The sequence below is a fragment of the Gymnoscopelus braueri genome (assembly GCF_963280865.1).
Source record: "Gymnoscopelus braueri genome assembly, chromosome: 18".
Lineage (NCBI taxonomy): Eukaryota > Metazoa > Chordata > Actinopteri > Myctophiformes > Myctophidae > Gymnoscopelus > Gymnoscopelus braueri.
In genome coordinates, this window is record NC_137618.1 from 19961200 (window position 1) to 19980136 (window position 18937).

The following is an 18937-nucleotide window of genomic DNA, read 5'->3' on the forward strand; positions in this document are numbered from 1 at the left end:
AATCAACATTTTGGTCATGCACTTCAGGAGATTGCTAAATTCCACATAAAACATTTTCCACAAATTTTCTGCAGAATCAGGGTTAAACAATTAACTGCGGCGCTTGTACGGTGCACTGTACATTACTGCACTGTTCATTAAGGGCTAATTCACCCAACTGAAGAATTGCTGTATGATAAACCAGTGATTATCAACCTTCTTCAAGGACCCCCCAGTTTGATATTTATTAGGCCACAATTCCCCATCGTATATACAGTACTGTATTAAAATGGGTTTAGGGGGCCTTCCTGGTGCTCCAATCTGCATTGTAAAAGCCTCTTTCTTGTGTTAATTTAACACTGAGATTCTCAGATTTACACAACCGTAAGTGTCCATTTTGGTTCCTAACTATCAATCATTTAACCTGGGGATCCCCTGGGGGTCCCCAGACCCCACGTTGAGAGTCAGTGTGGTCGCGTTTACTCTACTGTAGACAGGTAAAGTCGGACTGACGGAGAGGCGTCTCAGTCCAAACCTGGCGTACGGCTGGATGGTATAGGATGAAAGGAGCCCTATTCTATTGTAACTAGTTTAATGGTTTTAAGCTAGCTAGGTTATCAGGGAATGGAGAGTACACACAAACACACACACACACACTCACACACACACAGATATGTAGACGTGCACGCACATACACACACTTGTGATTAATGTGCACACACACATACATAGACTCAAACACACACACACACACGCATGCACATGGGATATTTTGCTGCGAGTAGCAGGATTTGTGTCATAAATGTAATTACTGCTGTCCAAGCGTAAGATGATAGAATTAAGCTGCTTTTAGAGAGCGAGGGACACCGAAGGGAGGGAGGGGGAGAGAGAGAGATGTGGACGAAGGGGGGATGCGAGTCGGAGGCAATGAGATGAGAAAGAAGGCCGGACATTGACAGCCAGAGGGAGAGCCAGAGAAAGAGAAACAAAGAGAGAGAGTGAGAGAGAGAGAGAGAGAGAGAGTAGAGTAGAGAGAAACAGAGAGAGAGAGAGGGACAGAGAGAGATGATGTGTGAGGCGACACACAGACAGAACGGGAGCCTCATGAGAGCGTGAATGTAAGAGAAGATAGAGAGGAGAGAATGTGAAACAATCCCAAGGCTCTCTTTTTGGCAGGCCCGTTTTCAAAGCAGGCTGTTTTCAAAGTCAAAACGAACGCCGGGGATTGGATTAACACTGGGCTGCCACAACAAAAAAACAGCCGCGCTGGAACAACAACAGTAACTTCTGCAACATCAAATTACATTATGCGATTGTAATTTTGCGCCCTATTTTATACTTTGTCGTATATTGGTGTTGCGTGGGCGAAAATAGCCGATCTACGAGCTCACGACATGTCGCGATGGAGCTCGTTGGGAGCTAGTAGATCAACTATTTTCACTATTTTTAATCATTTAGCCTATAATGACATGCCCAAAAGAGGCATGCCAGGTGGAAAGTGGTCGTTGTGAATGTTGGGATCTCTATTTCTGCAGTTTTCCCGTTTTGCCTCCATTCAGGGTGCATGCTAAAGCACATAATGTATTTTGACATGAAAAAAAAAGTGTTCTTCTTCCTATGAGACTAATTAACATTGCTTGTGTGTTACAGAGAAATATAATATGAGTCAATATAAGAACTACGGCCAACGTTTAGGTCCTACCGGGTCCAGCATTTACCAAAATGTCCGACTCCTAGAACAGTTGTCCAATATGACTCAACATACATGCCGGTCCCATATAACATTAAATCAACATCCTTAAAAGTATGACTTTTATGAAACCAGTTAATGTTTCCTAGCTCTTTCACCCATAAGCTCTCTGTGCCTTATAAAAATCCATCATACGACATAGCTTGGCACACATGTATGCATGTCTGTGTGCACACTTGTACTTGTCTGCCCTTGTTGTTTCGGGGTACTTTCAGAAGCAATTGTGTGTATTGTGTGTGTATCCGTGCCTGCATGTGTGAAGCACTCCTACTAGATGAAATGAGAGGCTTTCTGGTCCCTCAGGGCTCCATTGTGAATGAATGCATGTCTGCTATAAACCACACAGACCGTGACATCATCCTCTGTCCACATATTGTCCAGACACCGCTGTCCACTGGTTAACGCTGGACCCAGCACACGCACACACGCGCACACGCGCACGCGCACACACACACACACACACACACACACACACACACACACACACACACACACTACTAAAGTACATTCATGTACAGTAGTTATACATGATGTATTCTGCTGAAGGACGGTGGGAAAGCCCAGAGTAAGAATACACAGGGGAGGCCCGGACGGTTGGCGTAACCGTCTGGGCACCTAGGCTGATAATCAAGCCTGACAGCGTGTCGCGGGTTCGACTCCCGATCCCGACGACCTTTGCTGCCGAACACACACAAGCCGTCTTGTCCTCATTACTTTACACTGATTGGTGATGTTGATTGACTCCCACCGTCAGTAGATGAGAATACCTTTCTGGGTTTTTCTCTGGTGTCATGTTTGACACCAGAGAATGGGCACATTCTCGCTATAGGAGCTATCAACCATTACAGATACAAGTATGTACAGTATGTCTGGCATCTTATCAATCATGAATTCGCCAGAATTCCACAAAATAAGTGTGTGTGTGCCTTCAGCTCTCTCACCCTCAATCAATCTATCTTTCTCTCTCGGGTTGGCTGTCGCTCTGATCAGCTCCTTTCTGGAAGATGGCAGGTCCCCACTTTGAGTTCTTCGCTTCAACCTACCTACTGTCAGAGAAGTATCTTCCTTTTACGTCCCTTCTGTCTTCAATCGACCTCTCCCCGTCTCCTTCTCCTCCCACTCATAGAGCTGGTAATGTATTGGACCTTGTGTTCTCCAGAGCCTGCTCTCCCTCTAACCTCTCTGTTACGTATCTCTGATCACCACTTCAGAACCTTCTCCCGCTCTACTCTGTCACCACTCGACATAACCTGAGGTCCCTAAACCCCTTCGGTTCCAACGGCCAAGAACCTCTGTGTCGTTGTCCTGGACAGTCATTCATTCAAGGCACACATTGCAGCGGTTACTCGAGTCTGTAGTCTGTACATGTCTCCCCCCCCTTTTCCGCTCCCTCCACTGGCTCCCATGCAGTTACTGCCCGCACAGAGTACAAAACACTGATGTTGGCCAACAAAGCAACCAGAGGTATGACACCCCCATATCTTCAAAGCCTGATCCAGCACTACAACCCCCCCCCCCCCGCTCACTCAGATCAGCTAACACAGGGAAGCTGTCTGAACCTTCCCTAAAACATCCGGGACAACGCTCCACACGATCCAGATTCTTCTCCCCATTGCAGTTAGAACTGCAGACTGACCCCCAATCTTCCGCCGTAATCTGAAGACTCACCTCTTCAGACTCTACCTTAGCCTGTAGCACTTGACTATAATGCAGTCTTTATTATGCAAAGGTCCCCACTTTGAGAACCAATGCCTTAGCGTCCCTATTCTGCACGCTCACAACAGCGTCGCGGCGCGTTCGTTGTGAGCTTGCAGATCGGCCATTTCCGAAGAGATTTGGTGTAGAAGTACAAAAGGAGCAAACAATTCAAGTATAGAGCCCTGCGGGTCGAGGTGAAAAAGGAGCGGACTTTATAGAGACCTGGGCGTCCGTAGTCAACTAAGTATATCGTTGCTGTCGGGCAGAAACCTCTTATCTCCATATTTTAACTTTTTGTGTTTTTTCGTTAATTAACGCCCTACTTGATCATACAGCGTCACACAAAAGCATCAATAGCAGATCCACAAGCTAGAAACGCGGCGCGAAGCGACGCGTTTTGAGCTTGTAGATCTGCTACTTTTGCTACTTTAAAATTTGAATCCTGAAAAGTAACAGTTTTGGACATATGAGGTTTCCACCCGACAGACGGTATAGAATTTAAGTAGTTAAACTCAATAGCGTCACATGATGGTGTCACTTGATGGTGTGAAACAACAAAAACAAGATCTACAACAGATCTACAAGCTAACAGAAACAATAATAATGAATTGGAATTCACAGTGTGTACCAGAGCATTTTAGACGATGACTACTGACCAGAAATGCTTTTTCTCATATTTTCTGAGATTGACAAATTATCTGACAGTCTCAATTGCCTTCATGCAGTTCGCCCCGCTCATCCAGCACTCCAGGGGGGTTCAAACAAACACAATTATAGGCACATCCACTCAGGTCCAGGTGGACTAATGTATATTCCATAAATGTGTAGGTAGCGGTATGCCACATGTGACATACGATCACAGCCCAGGAGCAGCAAATCTGCATTCAACATCAGTCATTGATTCATTTGACAGTAATTTATGGCCTTACGCGCACACACACACACACACACACACACACACACACACACACACACACACACACACACACGTATGTATGTATGTATGCACGCACGCATGCACACACACGCGCAGGAAATTACAGACACTGATAGAAGCCACATACACATTAAATTCCATAATTTTACATTAACTCTGAGGAATTTGCTGTGTACACAAACAGGAATACGGGGAGAGGCTTAGATACACACACAATAGTATGTGCACAACTGCACATGCGCACACACACACGCACACACACACACACACACACACAGAAGAAACGCTACAAATATGATTCCATCATGGATTATTGAACATGATTAGTCCATGCAGTTAGACACAGAAACAAACGCACCCCCCCCCCCCTCTGTTTCTCTCATATGAAATCACATCAGGACACACATGATGGATCTGTCTGATCAGTGCATGCGGACGGATGGAGATGAATGGAGGCTCTAACCAGCCACGACAGCATCACCAGTACAAAAACCATCTCTTAGATTACCGCTCACCTTTATTGGCTTAGTGGGAGAGATGGGGACGGGTCAGAGGGCATGATTTGACACAAAGGAGGTAGAGTACAGGACGAGAGACATCCAATACATACGGCAATGCTAAGTGCACCTACACTCGAAACCTATTGAAGTACTGTACGGGTACACGCACACGGCCCTTGTCTGCCTATAGTGAGTGTGTGTGTGTGTGTGTGTGTGTGTGTGTGTGTGTGTGTGTGTGTGTGTGTGTGTATGAATGTGTGAGCACATGCGTATGCGCGAGCGAGCGTGCGCACGCACACACACAGGCACGCACGCACGCACACTATAGGCAGACAAGGGAAAACATAGACACTGCATGTTGACATTAGTGCAGCTGTGAGAGTGCATGTACAGTACCAGCACATACAGTACCTACATACACACCAGTGCATATTCATGCGTACGTGCGCATACACACACACACACACACGCACACAGAGGAAAGTATAATGGCAAAAAGATGGAGGGGCAGACTTTGCTTAGCTCAGCTGTTTCAATTCTGTGGCTAAAAGCTCTTGTAAAGAGCTAATGTGCGGTGGCACACACACACACACACACACACACACTCACACATTCGCAAATTGCTCTCTCTGTAACAAATTAAACCATCAATCCCTATCAGCTCAACAAGGTGGCTTTCAGGACAAATCAACAGTAAAGTCTAAGAGAGGCTGAGATAATGAGAAATAATTTGAAGAATAGAGAGTATGAGGAACAGAGAGAGCAGCAGAGAGAGAGAGAGAGAGAGAGAGAGAGAGAGAGAGAGAGAGAGAGAGAGAGAGAGAGAGACTAGAGGTAATGACAGCGTCTAATAAGTACAGGACACATACACAGTTTAGAAGGACCAGATATTGGACAGACTACGGTCCTTTGCCTTTTCATATTAGTCCAGTTGTGACATGGCTTACACAGTCTCAGTCAATTCCCATTCCCATGGCCGTTTGTAGAAACAATGTGTTACACAGCGTTGTCGGCAAAACACAGCGGTTTCCTTTTCAGGAAACCAATCGTGTTCTCACATTACAGTACACATCAATACTTTTTACTGTCCTGTTTCTGAGAGAACGTGCAAGTTCACGTGGTTAAATCGCACACAGCTCATTTTACTTGCCAAGTTTAAAGACAGAACAGCTGAAACGGCGCAAACCAATTCATGCCGAGCCGTGCCGGTACGTGAATGCTAAGTACTGTATGCATGGCGCGGTGAAGTCCACTATATTGCGTCATTTTTGCGGCCTTAAGAGAAGCAGTGACAGATACGGCACACAACTTATAGTACTGTAGTCCTCTAGAAGAGAGATCTACAGTAGCTCTCTGCAGACTAACATAATCAGTGAGATCTACAGTAGCTCTGTATAGATTAACCCTTTAAGACCTGGAACTGTGTCACTTTTTAATTTGAGCTAAAAAGCAATTTTTTACACATTGGCTATTCAAAAATAGCAGATATACAAGCTCATAGCGCGGCACCGAGTGCCGCGCTACGAGCTTGTAGATCTGCTATTTTTGAAAAACCCGTGAAAATGCGTGCAAATCTTTGAATATATATTGTTTAAAGTGAACATTTTTAACTCTATTCTTTGCTTCTGGGGGGTCCCTGGAACAAAATGTTTTGAGACGGGGGTCGGCGGCCAAATACATATCATTTTGGGGGTCCTTCAAATGAAAAAGTTTGAGCACCACTGATATAGAAACATACGTTTTTTTTCATACGTTTGTGTGAGCTACAGTCGTCCTCTAAAGACTAAGCAGTGAGATCTACCGTAGCTCTCTATACAGTCTAAGCAGTGAGATCTACAGTAGCTCTCTAGACAGACTAAGCAGTGAGATCTACAGTAGCTCTCTATACAGACTAAGCAGTGAGATCTACGGTCTCTAAGTTTTGTCACTCTTGTCTGTGTGTGACTGTTGTCAAAGTCAAAAGTTTCACTGGGGAGGCTTTCAGACAATCGACAGCACCAGTCCTCTCACGACATCACACACACACAACACCTCCCCTGACACACACACACACACACACACACACATGCACACACACACACGCAGACACACACAGACACTTATGTACGCACACGCACACGCACACACACACACACATCTTTTCAGAGAGCTGTTGTTCATTCTAAGCTCCCCTGTTTGTCAGCCTGTAAGCCTGAGTGATGTTGGCAAGACAGAAACAGAGAGAGAGACAGACAGACAGACAGACAGACAGACAGACAGACAGACAGAGGGGGGTGTAGGATAAATGAAAACAGCAGACTGGAACAGAGGCAGAGTGGCTTTGTTTATTAAATAGATGTACATGAGAATACTGCGTGAGACCTCCAGTTTATCTTAACGGTCTAGTGTGGGTGTGTGGAGGATGATAATGAACACCGTTGAGTCACCACACATGCTTCTAAACACACAGGCAGGCAGGCAGGCAGGCAGGCAGACAGACAGACAGACAGACAGACAGACAGACAGACAGACAGACAGACAGACAGACAGACAAGACAGGCAGACAGACAGGCAGGCAGGTGTTTGGAGGAAAATATGGACGCAAGGTTGGAAAGAAGGAAGACAGGAATGAAAGGAAAAGACAGAGAGACAGAGACAGACAGAAAGAAAGAAACAACCACCCCAGTACATAGTAAAATCCTCAGTGTTAGCTCTGAGGGTGTAATTTGTAGACTCAGAGTTAAATTACAACTGAGGATTTTACTGTCAACTCAACTGTCCTCACACATTGTTCCAATTAGTGGTTTGACGAAAACCAGCAACCATGTCCTCTACCAGTCACTTTCTCCTCTCCTCTCCTCTGTTCATCTTTACTTTCCATCTGTCTGCTTCACTTTCATTCACTCTCTTCTTCAATCCCTCTCTTCTCTTCTCTTTGTTCCCTCGTGCTTCTTCTCTGGCTCATCTCTCCCTCTTGTCTCCACCCTTTCTATCTTTTGTTCTCTCTCTTTCTCTCCGTCTCAAAGCACCTCATCAGCAGAGCTGTCAGAAATACATTCCTCTTTCACCTCAACCTCTCACACACACACACACACACACACACACACACACACACACACACACACACACACACACACACACACACACACACACACACACACACACACACACACACTTCAAAACCTCTTTTTATAAAAGTTAGCAACCTTTAATAAAACTGTGCACACACGAGCACGCACGCACACACACACACACACACACACACACACACACACACACACACACACAGATGATCACCCTCTCTCCTCCAGTACAAGCGTCTCATCTTTCTTGTGGACAGACATTCATTGCCCAGTGTTTATTTTCACAGGGAAGCATCTCTCATATACTGACACTTTGTCTCACACAGACACACGCACACACACACACACACACGCGCACACACACACACACACACACATGCGCAGCTCCTGGCTGTCTGCATCACCAAAAGAAAACACGAAGAAGGAAACACAGCTGCAACCGTTTGTTTCACGTCCCGTCAGCAATTTTCACCACTGTGTTTGTGTGCGTGTGTGTGTGTGTGTGTGTGTGTGTGTGTGTGTGTGTGTGTGTGTGTGTGTGTGTGTGTGTGTGTGTGTGTGTGTGTGTGTGTGTGTGTGTGTGTGTGTGTGTGTGTGCGTGCGTGTGTGTGTGTGTGTGTGGGGTGCCTATGTTTAAAGTAAACTGGCCTTGAAGTGGCTTAGAGGGGGTGAGTCAGGCCACGCTGAAGAAAGATAAGGAGTGATGCATTCCGAAAGGTCTCTTAACCATATGAACCCGAGCGTCCATATACTGGGAGGAACATTCAACGTAAATAGCTGATCTACAAGCTCACAACGTGATGCGCTGTGTGAGCTTGTAGATCGGCTATTGTCAGGGAAGAGATTTAGAGTGAAAAGGAGGGGGCCTAGTATAGGTCTGGGGGGCCCCGGTTAACAGAAGTGTACAGGGTTTAAGTGGTTAATAAGCCTTCCATATTATTCTTTACTCTCTCTCTCTCAACAAGGAACGAGCACGTTCTCTCTTTTTTCTCCCCAATTTAGCCGTTATGCCAATTAACCCATTAAGACCTGGAACTGTGTCATTTTTTTATTTGAGCTAAAAAGCATTATTTTACACTTTGGGCTATTCAAAAATAGCAGACATACAAGCTCATAGCGCGGCACCGAGTGCCGCGCTACGAGCTTGTAGATCTGCTATTTTTGAAAATTCGTGAAAATGTGTGCAAATCTTCGAATATATATATTTTTAAAGCGAACATTTTTAACTCAAATCTTTGCTTCTGGGGGGTCCCTGGAACAAAATATTTTGATGGGGGTCCGCGGCCAAATACATATCATTTTGGGGGGTCCTTGACATGAAAAAGATTGAGCACCACTGATATAGAAACATACGTTTTTCGGAATACTGTTGAGATTTAGGAGACATGTAGAATCGGCTTCAGGTCTCAATGGGTTAATTCCTCCCCACACACACTGCTGTGTTGTCACTGCTGTGGTGTCCTGCTGACTCACCTGCCAGTGAGGAGCCCCCACCGGGAGGACGTATACGGGCCTTCGTCCTACTCCTCCCGCCCAACACTCCCTGGTGTGACAGGTACCGCCCCCCCAGCCCATAGGATTACATGCAGTGACAATTATCATCTTCCCCGTCCGGCTTCCCTCCCCCCGAACTCCATATATGGGCATATAAAAGTGGGCATGCCCATATATGGGCATATACGGATGACATGGGATCTCCATACATGGGCATACAAGGGACAAGGACAGACAGATACAGAAATCTCCATATATGGGCATATCAGCATGCCCATATATGGGCGTATACTGATGACGTCAGGGATATCCATCTATGGCCATAAAAAGGACAAGGACAGACAGATCCAGAGATCTCCATATATGGGCATAAAAGGGACAATGACTGACAAATACAGAGCTCTCCATATATGGGCATACCAGTTGGATCGGCGGTGTGACGTAGGTGTGAGGGCCATTTATCAAAAACATTAAATTTACATTAAATTAAATATGGAGATACAAGGTTCTTGCCCGAAAGTGACAAAAAAATTAAGTAGGAACAGAATCATAATATTATAGTTATGACTCCCTAATGCATCAGCAGAGTTGAGTTGAGTTCATACCTTTTATCATGTACACAGTAAAAAGTCTATTGTTAGTGGCCTCGCTGACGAGGGGCCCACTCATGTTAATTCCACTATTTATTATTCTACTAGACTTACTCAGGGACATGCAAGTCAGGAACGATACAAGTCGGGAATACACGGCCCACCCATTGTGCAATACCCCTGTTATCTAATGTACTCGTTGCAGTTGTCAGCTCCACCACGAGCATCACATTGTGCTTCGCGCCACCGCTTTTGTTCGATTCCTTCACTATGACCAAAGCTCTCGTACTTTCTGTTCTCTTGCACACGTCGCCACTTATGTTGGCAAAGCGCCAGCAGGATAAGCCGCCGGGCCAGCTTTGCCAATCAGGGACTTCTGTTGGCCAAGTGGCACAAACGTGAGGAAAGCTTCACCAATTTGTGAAGCGGGCGGCCCGGGTGGGACAGTCGGGGAAGCTGATGCGTACACTTCCCCCAAAACACATTCGGCACGTACTCCACAGAATGGCCGCAGTAGCAGATCCACAAGCTCGAAACACGACACAAAGCGACGCGTTTTGAGCTTGTAGATCGTCTGCTTTTGTTATTTTTTAATTTGAATCCTGAAAGGTAACAGTTTTGGACATGAGGTGTCCACCCGACAGAGACGATATACATAAATACGGTTTCGTGAATGAATAGATTCATTATTCTTCCCAAAACTTTCACTTTTGGGAAGGAGTATCAACTCCTTCATACTTTCACCCAAAAGATTCATTCAAACTTTAAAATGTGCGGCGTCTTTTGGGAACAGCCTGCATTACAATTTAAAAAGATATATATTTTCTACTTTTAGAAGCTTACCGTAACTTTATACTGGAAGACAATGGAGAGTCGTGTGGAACACCACATTGACCCCCTCGAAAACGAGATGTTTCATCTCAAGGGGTTGCTCCTAATAAAGAAATTTCAGACCACATTTGGACGTCAATATGACATCACAGCAAGCCCACACTGTTTCTTCAGGAACAGCACTTTCTAGTCGAGTGTATACAAATATAACCACATTTGGTTACATTTGCAAACTCTTGAGAGTTACACATTCTACACTGTATTTACACTGGCCTCTTCCTAAACCCATGCTGCAACACATTTATGACACATGCTTATTTTGTATTGTTTATTTCTGTGATCTTTGATCTGTCTCTCTACTCCCTCTGACACTCTGCCACATATTGTTTTGAGCGGCTCAGACTTAGTTATTATAATCATAATCCACTTCATCCATATACTGTACTTTTGATTACATGAAGACATGACAAGTGTTGCGCTAAGTGTTGAAATAACTTCCTCTCTCCATCCTCTGGTTCCTCTTATACTTCAGTTTTTTCTCCATAAAGATTTTTTTTTAACCAGTAATCAAATGCCAAATTATATTATACTAGACCATACCCGGTGAAGTGCGCAGGCGAAAGTAGTTGCAAACGTGCCATGTGTACACTCTCGGACTTACGGACCCACAGGGTACATTTGGTTCCTAACTATCAATCATTTAGACCCCCTGGGACCCCCTAAAGGACACCCCCTCGAGGACACCCCCTCGAGGACACCCCCTTGGTGTCCTCGAGGGGGTTCCAGGCGGTCTAAATGATTGATAGTTAGGATAGACTAAACGTCTATCCTAGTTGAGAACCAGTGTGTAAGGGGATTTGTCTTACAGTACACGTATTCAACATTCGAGTACTCTTATTTGAGTGGGATTTTGTCAGGCCTAAATTACAGTGTTATGTTACATTTATTCAAGGGGGTTTCATAATACACGTGTACTGTTGGGTGCATGCACGCGTGTACTCTTTCACACTAATGCATACGCACGCACCGTACCGCCGCCGCTCCACACACAAATAAACCCTCAACTGCGGGCTCCCTATGCAGTCACTTTGGCATCTCAGATTCAGCAGAATTATAATATAATATGAATTCTCCAGTGTTCATATTTTCCATAGTGTGATGGTGACTTTCCATTACTACACGGGGTAATAGGGTGCGCACGTGTGTGTGTGTGTGTGTGTGTGTGTGTGTGTGTGTGTGTGTGTGTGTGTGTGTGTGCGTGCGTGCGTGTGTGTGTGCCCCTGTTCTGTGGTTTCTTAGGGTGTGGATGGAAGACCATTCCTGTAAGTGAAAACGGCTTTCCCATAAGTCATTGTTCATAAGCTCCAAGCTTCCCAGTCTCTCTCTCTCTCTCTCTCTGTCTCTCCAGTATACCGACTATAATAATGCCTCACAGTAAAAGGAAAGTGTTTTAAACAGCTTTAGACTTGGAAAACTCTGTCACTCTGAGTTCTGTGGTCCTAATGGCTCCATAAAAAGGTAGACTTTTGACAAGCAACAGGTATAGGGGACACATAAACAAGCTAAAGTGGGAAAGAAGTGGAAATTAACATTTGGGGGTGGGTGGGGGGAGTGGTAAAAGATGGGGTCCTTTTAAACATTTAATGGGTGTGTTGGACATTCAACAGGTAGACAGCATGTGAACACTGGGCTCCTGGGTAACTATTTGGAAATAACAGATGAACAACTCAGATCCAGTTTTTTTGGAGTTTGTCTATTATGGGTGTCGAGAGATGTTGGAACGGTCAGATGTGCAGGTGGAAAATAGCTGTGCAGACTGAAATGATGCAATGGTGCACTGGCTCTCAATGAGGAACAGTTTACCCACTTAACCCATTAAGACCGGGAACGCATCTGTGTCATTTAAAGATTGAGTGCCGCGCTATGAGCTTGTAGATCTGCTATTTTTGAAAAATCATGCAAATGTTTGCAAATCTTTCAATATATATATATATTTTTAAAGAGAACATTTTTTACTCAAATCTTGCTTCTGGGGGTCCCTGGAACAACATATTTTACAAATATTCGCTTTAAAAAATGATTTTTCAAAAATAGCAGATCTACAAGCTCATAGCGCGGCACTCGGTGCCGCGCTATGAGCTTGTATATCTGCTATTTTTGAATAGCCCAAAGAAATCTAAAATGACACATGCTTTCCCGGTCTTGCTGGGTTAAGCACTACCGTATTTCAAGAGTAGCCGAAATAGCCGATCTATGCGATGTGACGCATCGTGAGCTTGCTATTTTGGGTATAGATTTAGATATCGTCCTGTGACATGCACAAAAATAGGGAAGTCAGGTTGAACGTGCTTAATTTCACTATAATTTCACCACTAGAATGTAATCCAATGACAGAATGCACTGTACAGTATAAGAATGACTACTCAGATCAGTTTCTCTCTCCCACCTACACAGTATATAGACATTTGTATAAATCTTTTCAGATGGGGGTCCCTGGCCAAATACATATACATTTGGGATTAAGTAGGTCGGAGAGGCTTATTGTCGGTATCAGCTAGAGTCCTTGACAAGAATGTATTTTTAAACCGCTGCCGTAGAGATGATCAACTCCATTTCGGTCTGGACACCGGTGTATTGCATTCGCGGTACAAACCATGAGCCAGAGGGATACGTTAAGAGTTGTGAGGATAATTATGCTAAGTTTCTTAATGTGGTGAAAAAAAACAATGTGTCCCGGTGGTTTGAGGGTTAACTGAGCTAAGACAGTCAATGATGTTAACTGAATGATTGGGTTTACATTAAGCTTACATTTCATATCACACGGCATTGTACTATTTTTTCATAAAAAAAGAAAATGGGTGAAAAAGAACTACACCCAGATAAAGTGTAAAAGCAGGTGCGTTAGCAACAAACAGTAGACGCAATCAACAAAAGGTATACCTGCACACTGCCACTTGCACGTTCGTACTTTCTCTCCAACGTGCAAGTGGCAGTAGTGTGCGGGTATATCTTTTATTGTTGATTTCACCAGCAAAAAATCAATAAATAAAGTAAAATGCTGTGATGACGGTAATGAGCTGATGAGCGTGATTGGTTAGTTCAGGTCAATAGCCTTTTTAAACTTGGGAAACAGTCACACTTTTCCTGTGTCAAGTACAAACTGTGGAGACAGGAATGGGTTCCAGAGTGTGCTTGAGACTTATTTGCTTGCACACAACTGAAAATCCTTTAGAGATTAACTGGCAGTTCTGATCTGCATTAGGCATCGACTCATATTGTCTCAACTATGACAGAGCAGCAAAAAAAGGAACAAAAAACTAAAATATATATACAGTATATAAATAAATAAAACACAAAGATCTACACCTTTGGACTTTCCTCTCCCACTCCCAGTTCTTCAGTTACCTTCCATAACTGTCCGTTTCCTTTTCCCAAGGAATCTGTGTTTCTACGTTCATTCCTTACGGCCCTGGTTCTCAAAGTGAGAGTGATTGATAGTTAGGAACCAAATGGACCCTTACAGGTCAGTAACCACCGAGAACCACTGTCTTATGGAGATCAACTACTGTAGATTAGATGCCGTCCTCTATTAAACCCGGAACGCATCTGTGTCATTTTTTGATTTGAGCTAAAAAGCATTATTTTACACTTTGGCTATTCAAAAATAGCAGATATACAAGCTCATAGCCCGGCAGCAAGTGCCGCGCCATGAGCTCGTAGATCTGCTATTTTTGAAAAATCGTGAAAATGTGTGCAATTCTTTGAATATATACATTTTTAAAGTGAACATTTTTAACTAAAATCTTTGCTTCTGAGACCCCCTGGAACAACATATTATGAGATGGGGGTCCGCGGCCAAATACATATAATTGTGGGTGTCCTTGACATGAAAAAGATTGAGCACCACGGATATAGAAACATACGTTTTTTTCAGAAAACTGTTGGGATTTAGGTGACATGTAGAATCGGCTTCAGGTCTTAATGGGTTGAAAAAATCAGAATCCAAAGGGTTCCATGCGTTAGGTTTGACTGCTTGTCATAGAACACTGCAAACATGATGGTAACAACAGGATGCAGAACTTCCAGAGTGCAGAGAATTTTAGGGCATGATCTAGGAATGATCTTGTCACGGTCACTGCCTCTGCCCCTCCCCTTTCCCTTCTGCCCCTCTCCCTTCTTCCCCATGCAGTGCGCCCTTGGTTCCTGAGTTGATTCACCTTTCAAGCCCACCCGTGCCTAACAGGTTAATTACCCCCTGGGACTATGCAGTAAGTACCTGTGCTGACTGACTGCCATTGCTGGTTCATAATTTACTTTTGTACTGTATGCCAGTGATTCTTCAGCTTGTTCCTGTGTTTGTATCCGCGTTTGTATTCGAGTTTTGCGTTTGTTCACTGTACATTTAGTACACTTTCTGTCGCATTTATTTGCCGTGTTTGCGTTTGTATCCGACCTGGGTTTGAATCCTGACAGATCTTTATTGAACCAAGTAATGAGCCATAACAAGGAGATGGCAGAAGACATTGAAATGCATATACTGTATGCAAGAGAGAGAAGAGGGTAATATGAGAGGTTCACTGTTACTATGCATTAAAACATAATACTCCATGAAAGCAAGACACTATGTATAAATATATATAGATCAATCTATAAGGCTATGGACTCCCATTTGATAGGATTTCTTATTTAATTTCTGGGACCCCAATATACACTGTAAAATCCACAATATTTATTTAACGCTCGAGTGTACAAATGGAACCAAATGGACTTGTAAGGGTCCATTTGGTTCCATTTGTACACTCTCGGAGTTACAGACCCATAAGGGTACATTTGGGCACGTGATTGATTGATTGATTGAATACTTTGTTAACAGTTTGCAAAGACAAGCACAGGGAAGTACAGTTCAATACAAGGTCTGTTAAGAGGATTTTAAACCCAAGAAAGCACTATGGTTTGCTTCCATTGGGGCCCTTTGTACTCAATTCATAGAAACATTTAATAACAGAAAATATACACTACTATGCAAAAATATCATAAACGGTTAGAAATCAAAAATCGAAATATGTACAGTAAACAATTCGGGGGGGAGGGGGGGGACGGGTAAGGCTTTGACGTTTTACAGGGGCCAGTTCCGAATTGCAGCCACCTATAAGTGCTCTTTTCTCACGTCTAGTGAGAAACATTGATATAGATATATAGCATTCCTTTGGTGTGAGGAGGTTTAGCAACCTTCCTTGTTGCCCGACGTGTCCCTGTTGCCCAGAGTGTGTTGGTCAAACAGATACTCGGCGATGCCGTTCTTCGGGGCTCCCATGCGTCGCAGGTTGGTCACCCAGTCCGCCAGCTCCTTTATGGACCTCACCTGCTCGGGCAGGTAGTGTGTCTCGATGAAGTCGCACATGTGCGGGTCGTTGTGTTTGGCGGCGATCCGGTGCAAATCCAGCAGGTGCTGGTTGACGCTCCTCTCCAGCTGGAGAGCGCACTCCAGAGCCTCCACGCCGCTGCCCCAGTCGTCCCTCTCGGGCTTCTGGATGTCCTGCAGGAGGATACTTCCTCCCCTCTGGTTCTGTACCTTCATCAGTTTCTCGGCGTGCTCGCGCTCCTCGCCGGACTGCTCGCGGAAGAACTTGGCAAAGTTGGGCAGCGCCTGGTCGCTGCGATCAAAGTAGTACGCCATGGACAGGTAGACGTAGGACGCCTGCAGCTCCTCTTTGATCTGTCTGTTGACGGCGTCCTCGCAGTCCTGATGGTATTCCTGTCTCACCTGGGAATCCATGGTTTGTCGAGGTGGCGGCTAATCCACTCGGGCCAATGCGAAAGGCTGGAGTGAAGACGGGCCGAGTCACCTGTTATCCAACTGCGTTGTTGGCAAAGAAGCAGCTATCGTGCTAACAACTGTTCGATTAAATAAGATGAAAAGGTCTAGACGAGCAAAAGAACGATTTGCAAATTGATGGTGGCTTCTTGATTGGATGTTGGTAGTCTGGCGATCGATGCAATTTGTCAAATTGTGATACGGATAGTAGAAAGGTAGAAGTTAGGCATTTTAAATGAATCAATCAGCCCTGTGTGCTAACAATCGGATTTTAGTCTTGATCTTGACATCTGTAACACCTTATACAGGCTGACTGGAGAGCTGGTCTGTCATCACACACAACACAAACAGTTAGCATGTAGCCTATGCGCAACAATGCCGATTTGCACAGGCGTGCGTATCTGCACAATCTCTCTTAAATGGCAGTATCCACTGCATTTCAATGTCACCTTCTAGAGCCAGTAGAAAAGGAGAAGGTCCGCACACCGTCTTCATGCTGCCAAAAATATGTCTTTATTAAGCGGTACAAACACAACGTTTCGGCCTCTGCGGCCTTCGTCAGGTGTACTGAGAGCCAGACCAATATATCGGCCATTATTTGCCCTTTTCTTTACCACGTCAGTATTATGCAATTATGCAGGCAATACCGATGTCGCTATCGTTTGACACAGAGAGACTGTGAAATAAATGTTGATAACTAAGGTTCAATATGGCTACGATGAACGGACAATAAAACTAAACTAGAAAATGTGCTCCTCGGAGCACAAGTCTCCGCCAGCAGACCCGTGCTATTTTAATAGCACGGGTCGTCTTGGTAGAACGGGTCGTCTTGGTAGAATGCGCGTGGTTTTTGGTGTTCTGCAGGGGCGACTGAATATGTAGTGTCTGCATCTAAAAGATGTTCTTCTTGAAGCAATGTGTCATATGGGAGTCGTCGTAATTGACTGGTTTGTTCAAATGTCTTCTTCATCTTCATAGTCTTGAACAGTTTCAGCAGTTGATTGGTGTGTTTGATCTATGTCAGTTTTCTCTAGTGCTACATAATGTATTTGATCAAGGCGGCCAATTGTTACAGTATTAAGACTTCGGCCTTGTTGTGGGATCAATTCAACTCTATAGTCCTCTTCTGTGTTACACACAGACGCACGGACGGGTGATTTGGACTGGAAGGTACTGTTCCAATCAAGACTGATTGATCCTGTCTTACCTCACTTCAAAAATGTAAACGGCTTTTTGAAGTGACACACCTATTTATAGGATTTTATTTCGTCATGCGTCCCTCTAGCCAATCAAAGGCATTGGTGTCAACATATTGACACGTGTCACGTGGAGCTTGACCAATGTTAGCTTGGCTAACACTGTTTGCTCACACACGGCGGGACGAAGCGAAAACATACTCTCCACCTACGGCGGAGACAATAAACAAATACTGTACTAATAAAACCCCAGGACAGATGGACCAGAATGGGAAAACAAGTAGAGTGCACTTAGAGTCATGTACAAATGAAGTAGGGGACACTTCAAGACACAGAGAGAGAGAGGGAGAGGGGTGGGGAGAGAGAGGGAGAGAGAGAGAGAGGGAGAGGGGGGGAGAGAGAGAGAGAGAGAGAGGGGAGAGAGAGAGAGAGAGAGAGAGAGAGAGAGAGAGAGAGAGAGAGAGAGAGACAGAGAGAGAGAGAGAGAGAGAGATTGATATAGAGCAGAAAAAATAATTAAGGATTGGCTAACAAGCTTTTCAAGAATTTGCCATAAGGTCTCCGATTCCATTTTTGCTCTGTCTTCAAAAGCACTGTCGGGTGGAAACCTCATACTGTATGTCCAAAACGGTTACTTTCCAGGATTCAAATTCAAAAACAGCAAAAGTAGCAAACCGACAAGCTCAACACGCGTCGCTTCGGGGCCGCGTTTCGAGCTTGCAGATCTGCCACTTGTGTTACTTCTGTGTGAGGCCGTAGTATGATCAAGTAGTAGGGCATTAATTTACGAAAAAAACACAACAAGTTAAGAATATGGAGCTAAGAGGTTTCTGCCCGGATAACAACGATATTCTCTGTCTCCCTGTCTTCTGGAAGTAGCTATCAACCCGCCCCTCCTACCCCACTCTCTCCCTCTCAGCTCTCCAGACGAGGAGGATCTCATCACTCTCTCTCTCTCTCTCTCTCTCTCCGGTCCTCATGTAGTGCTCTTTCATCTCCACTCTGCTCAAATTAAGGAACAACTTAAAGGCAGAGAGGAGAGGAACACTACTGTACAGTATCAGTGTGTGTGTGTGTGTGTGTGT

At 44.6% G+C, this 18937-nt stretch overlaps 2 protein-coding genes across 2 annotated transcripts in view; both read right to left on the reverse strand.

Moving 5' to 3' along the window:
- LOC308073730 (partitioning defective 3 homolog B-like) overlaps positions 1-18937 on the reverse strand; it is a 381612-nt gene that overhangs the window by 166270 nt on the left and 196405 nt on the right. The window lies entirely within an intron of this gene.
- LOC308105776 (ferritin, heavy subunit-like) lies at positions 16063-16617 on the reverse strand (the record flags this gene model as incomplete). The annotated part of the gene is made up of 1 exon (XM_080456704.1): positions 16063-16617. One exon carries the CDS (start codon positions 16615-16617, stop codon positions 16063-16065), a length of 555 nt encoding a protein of 184 aa, XP_080312830.1.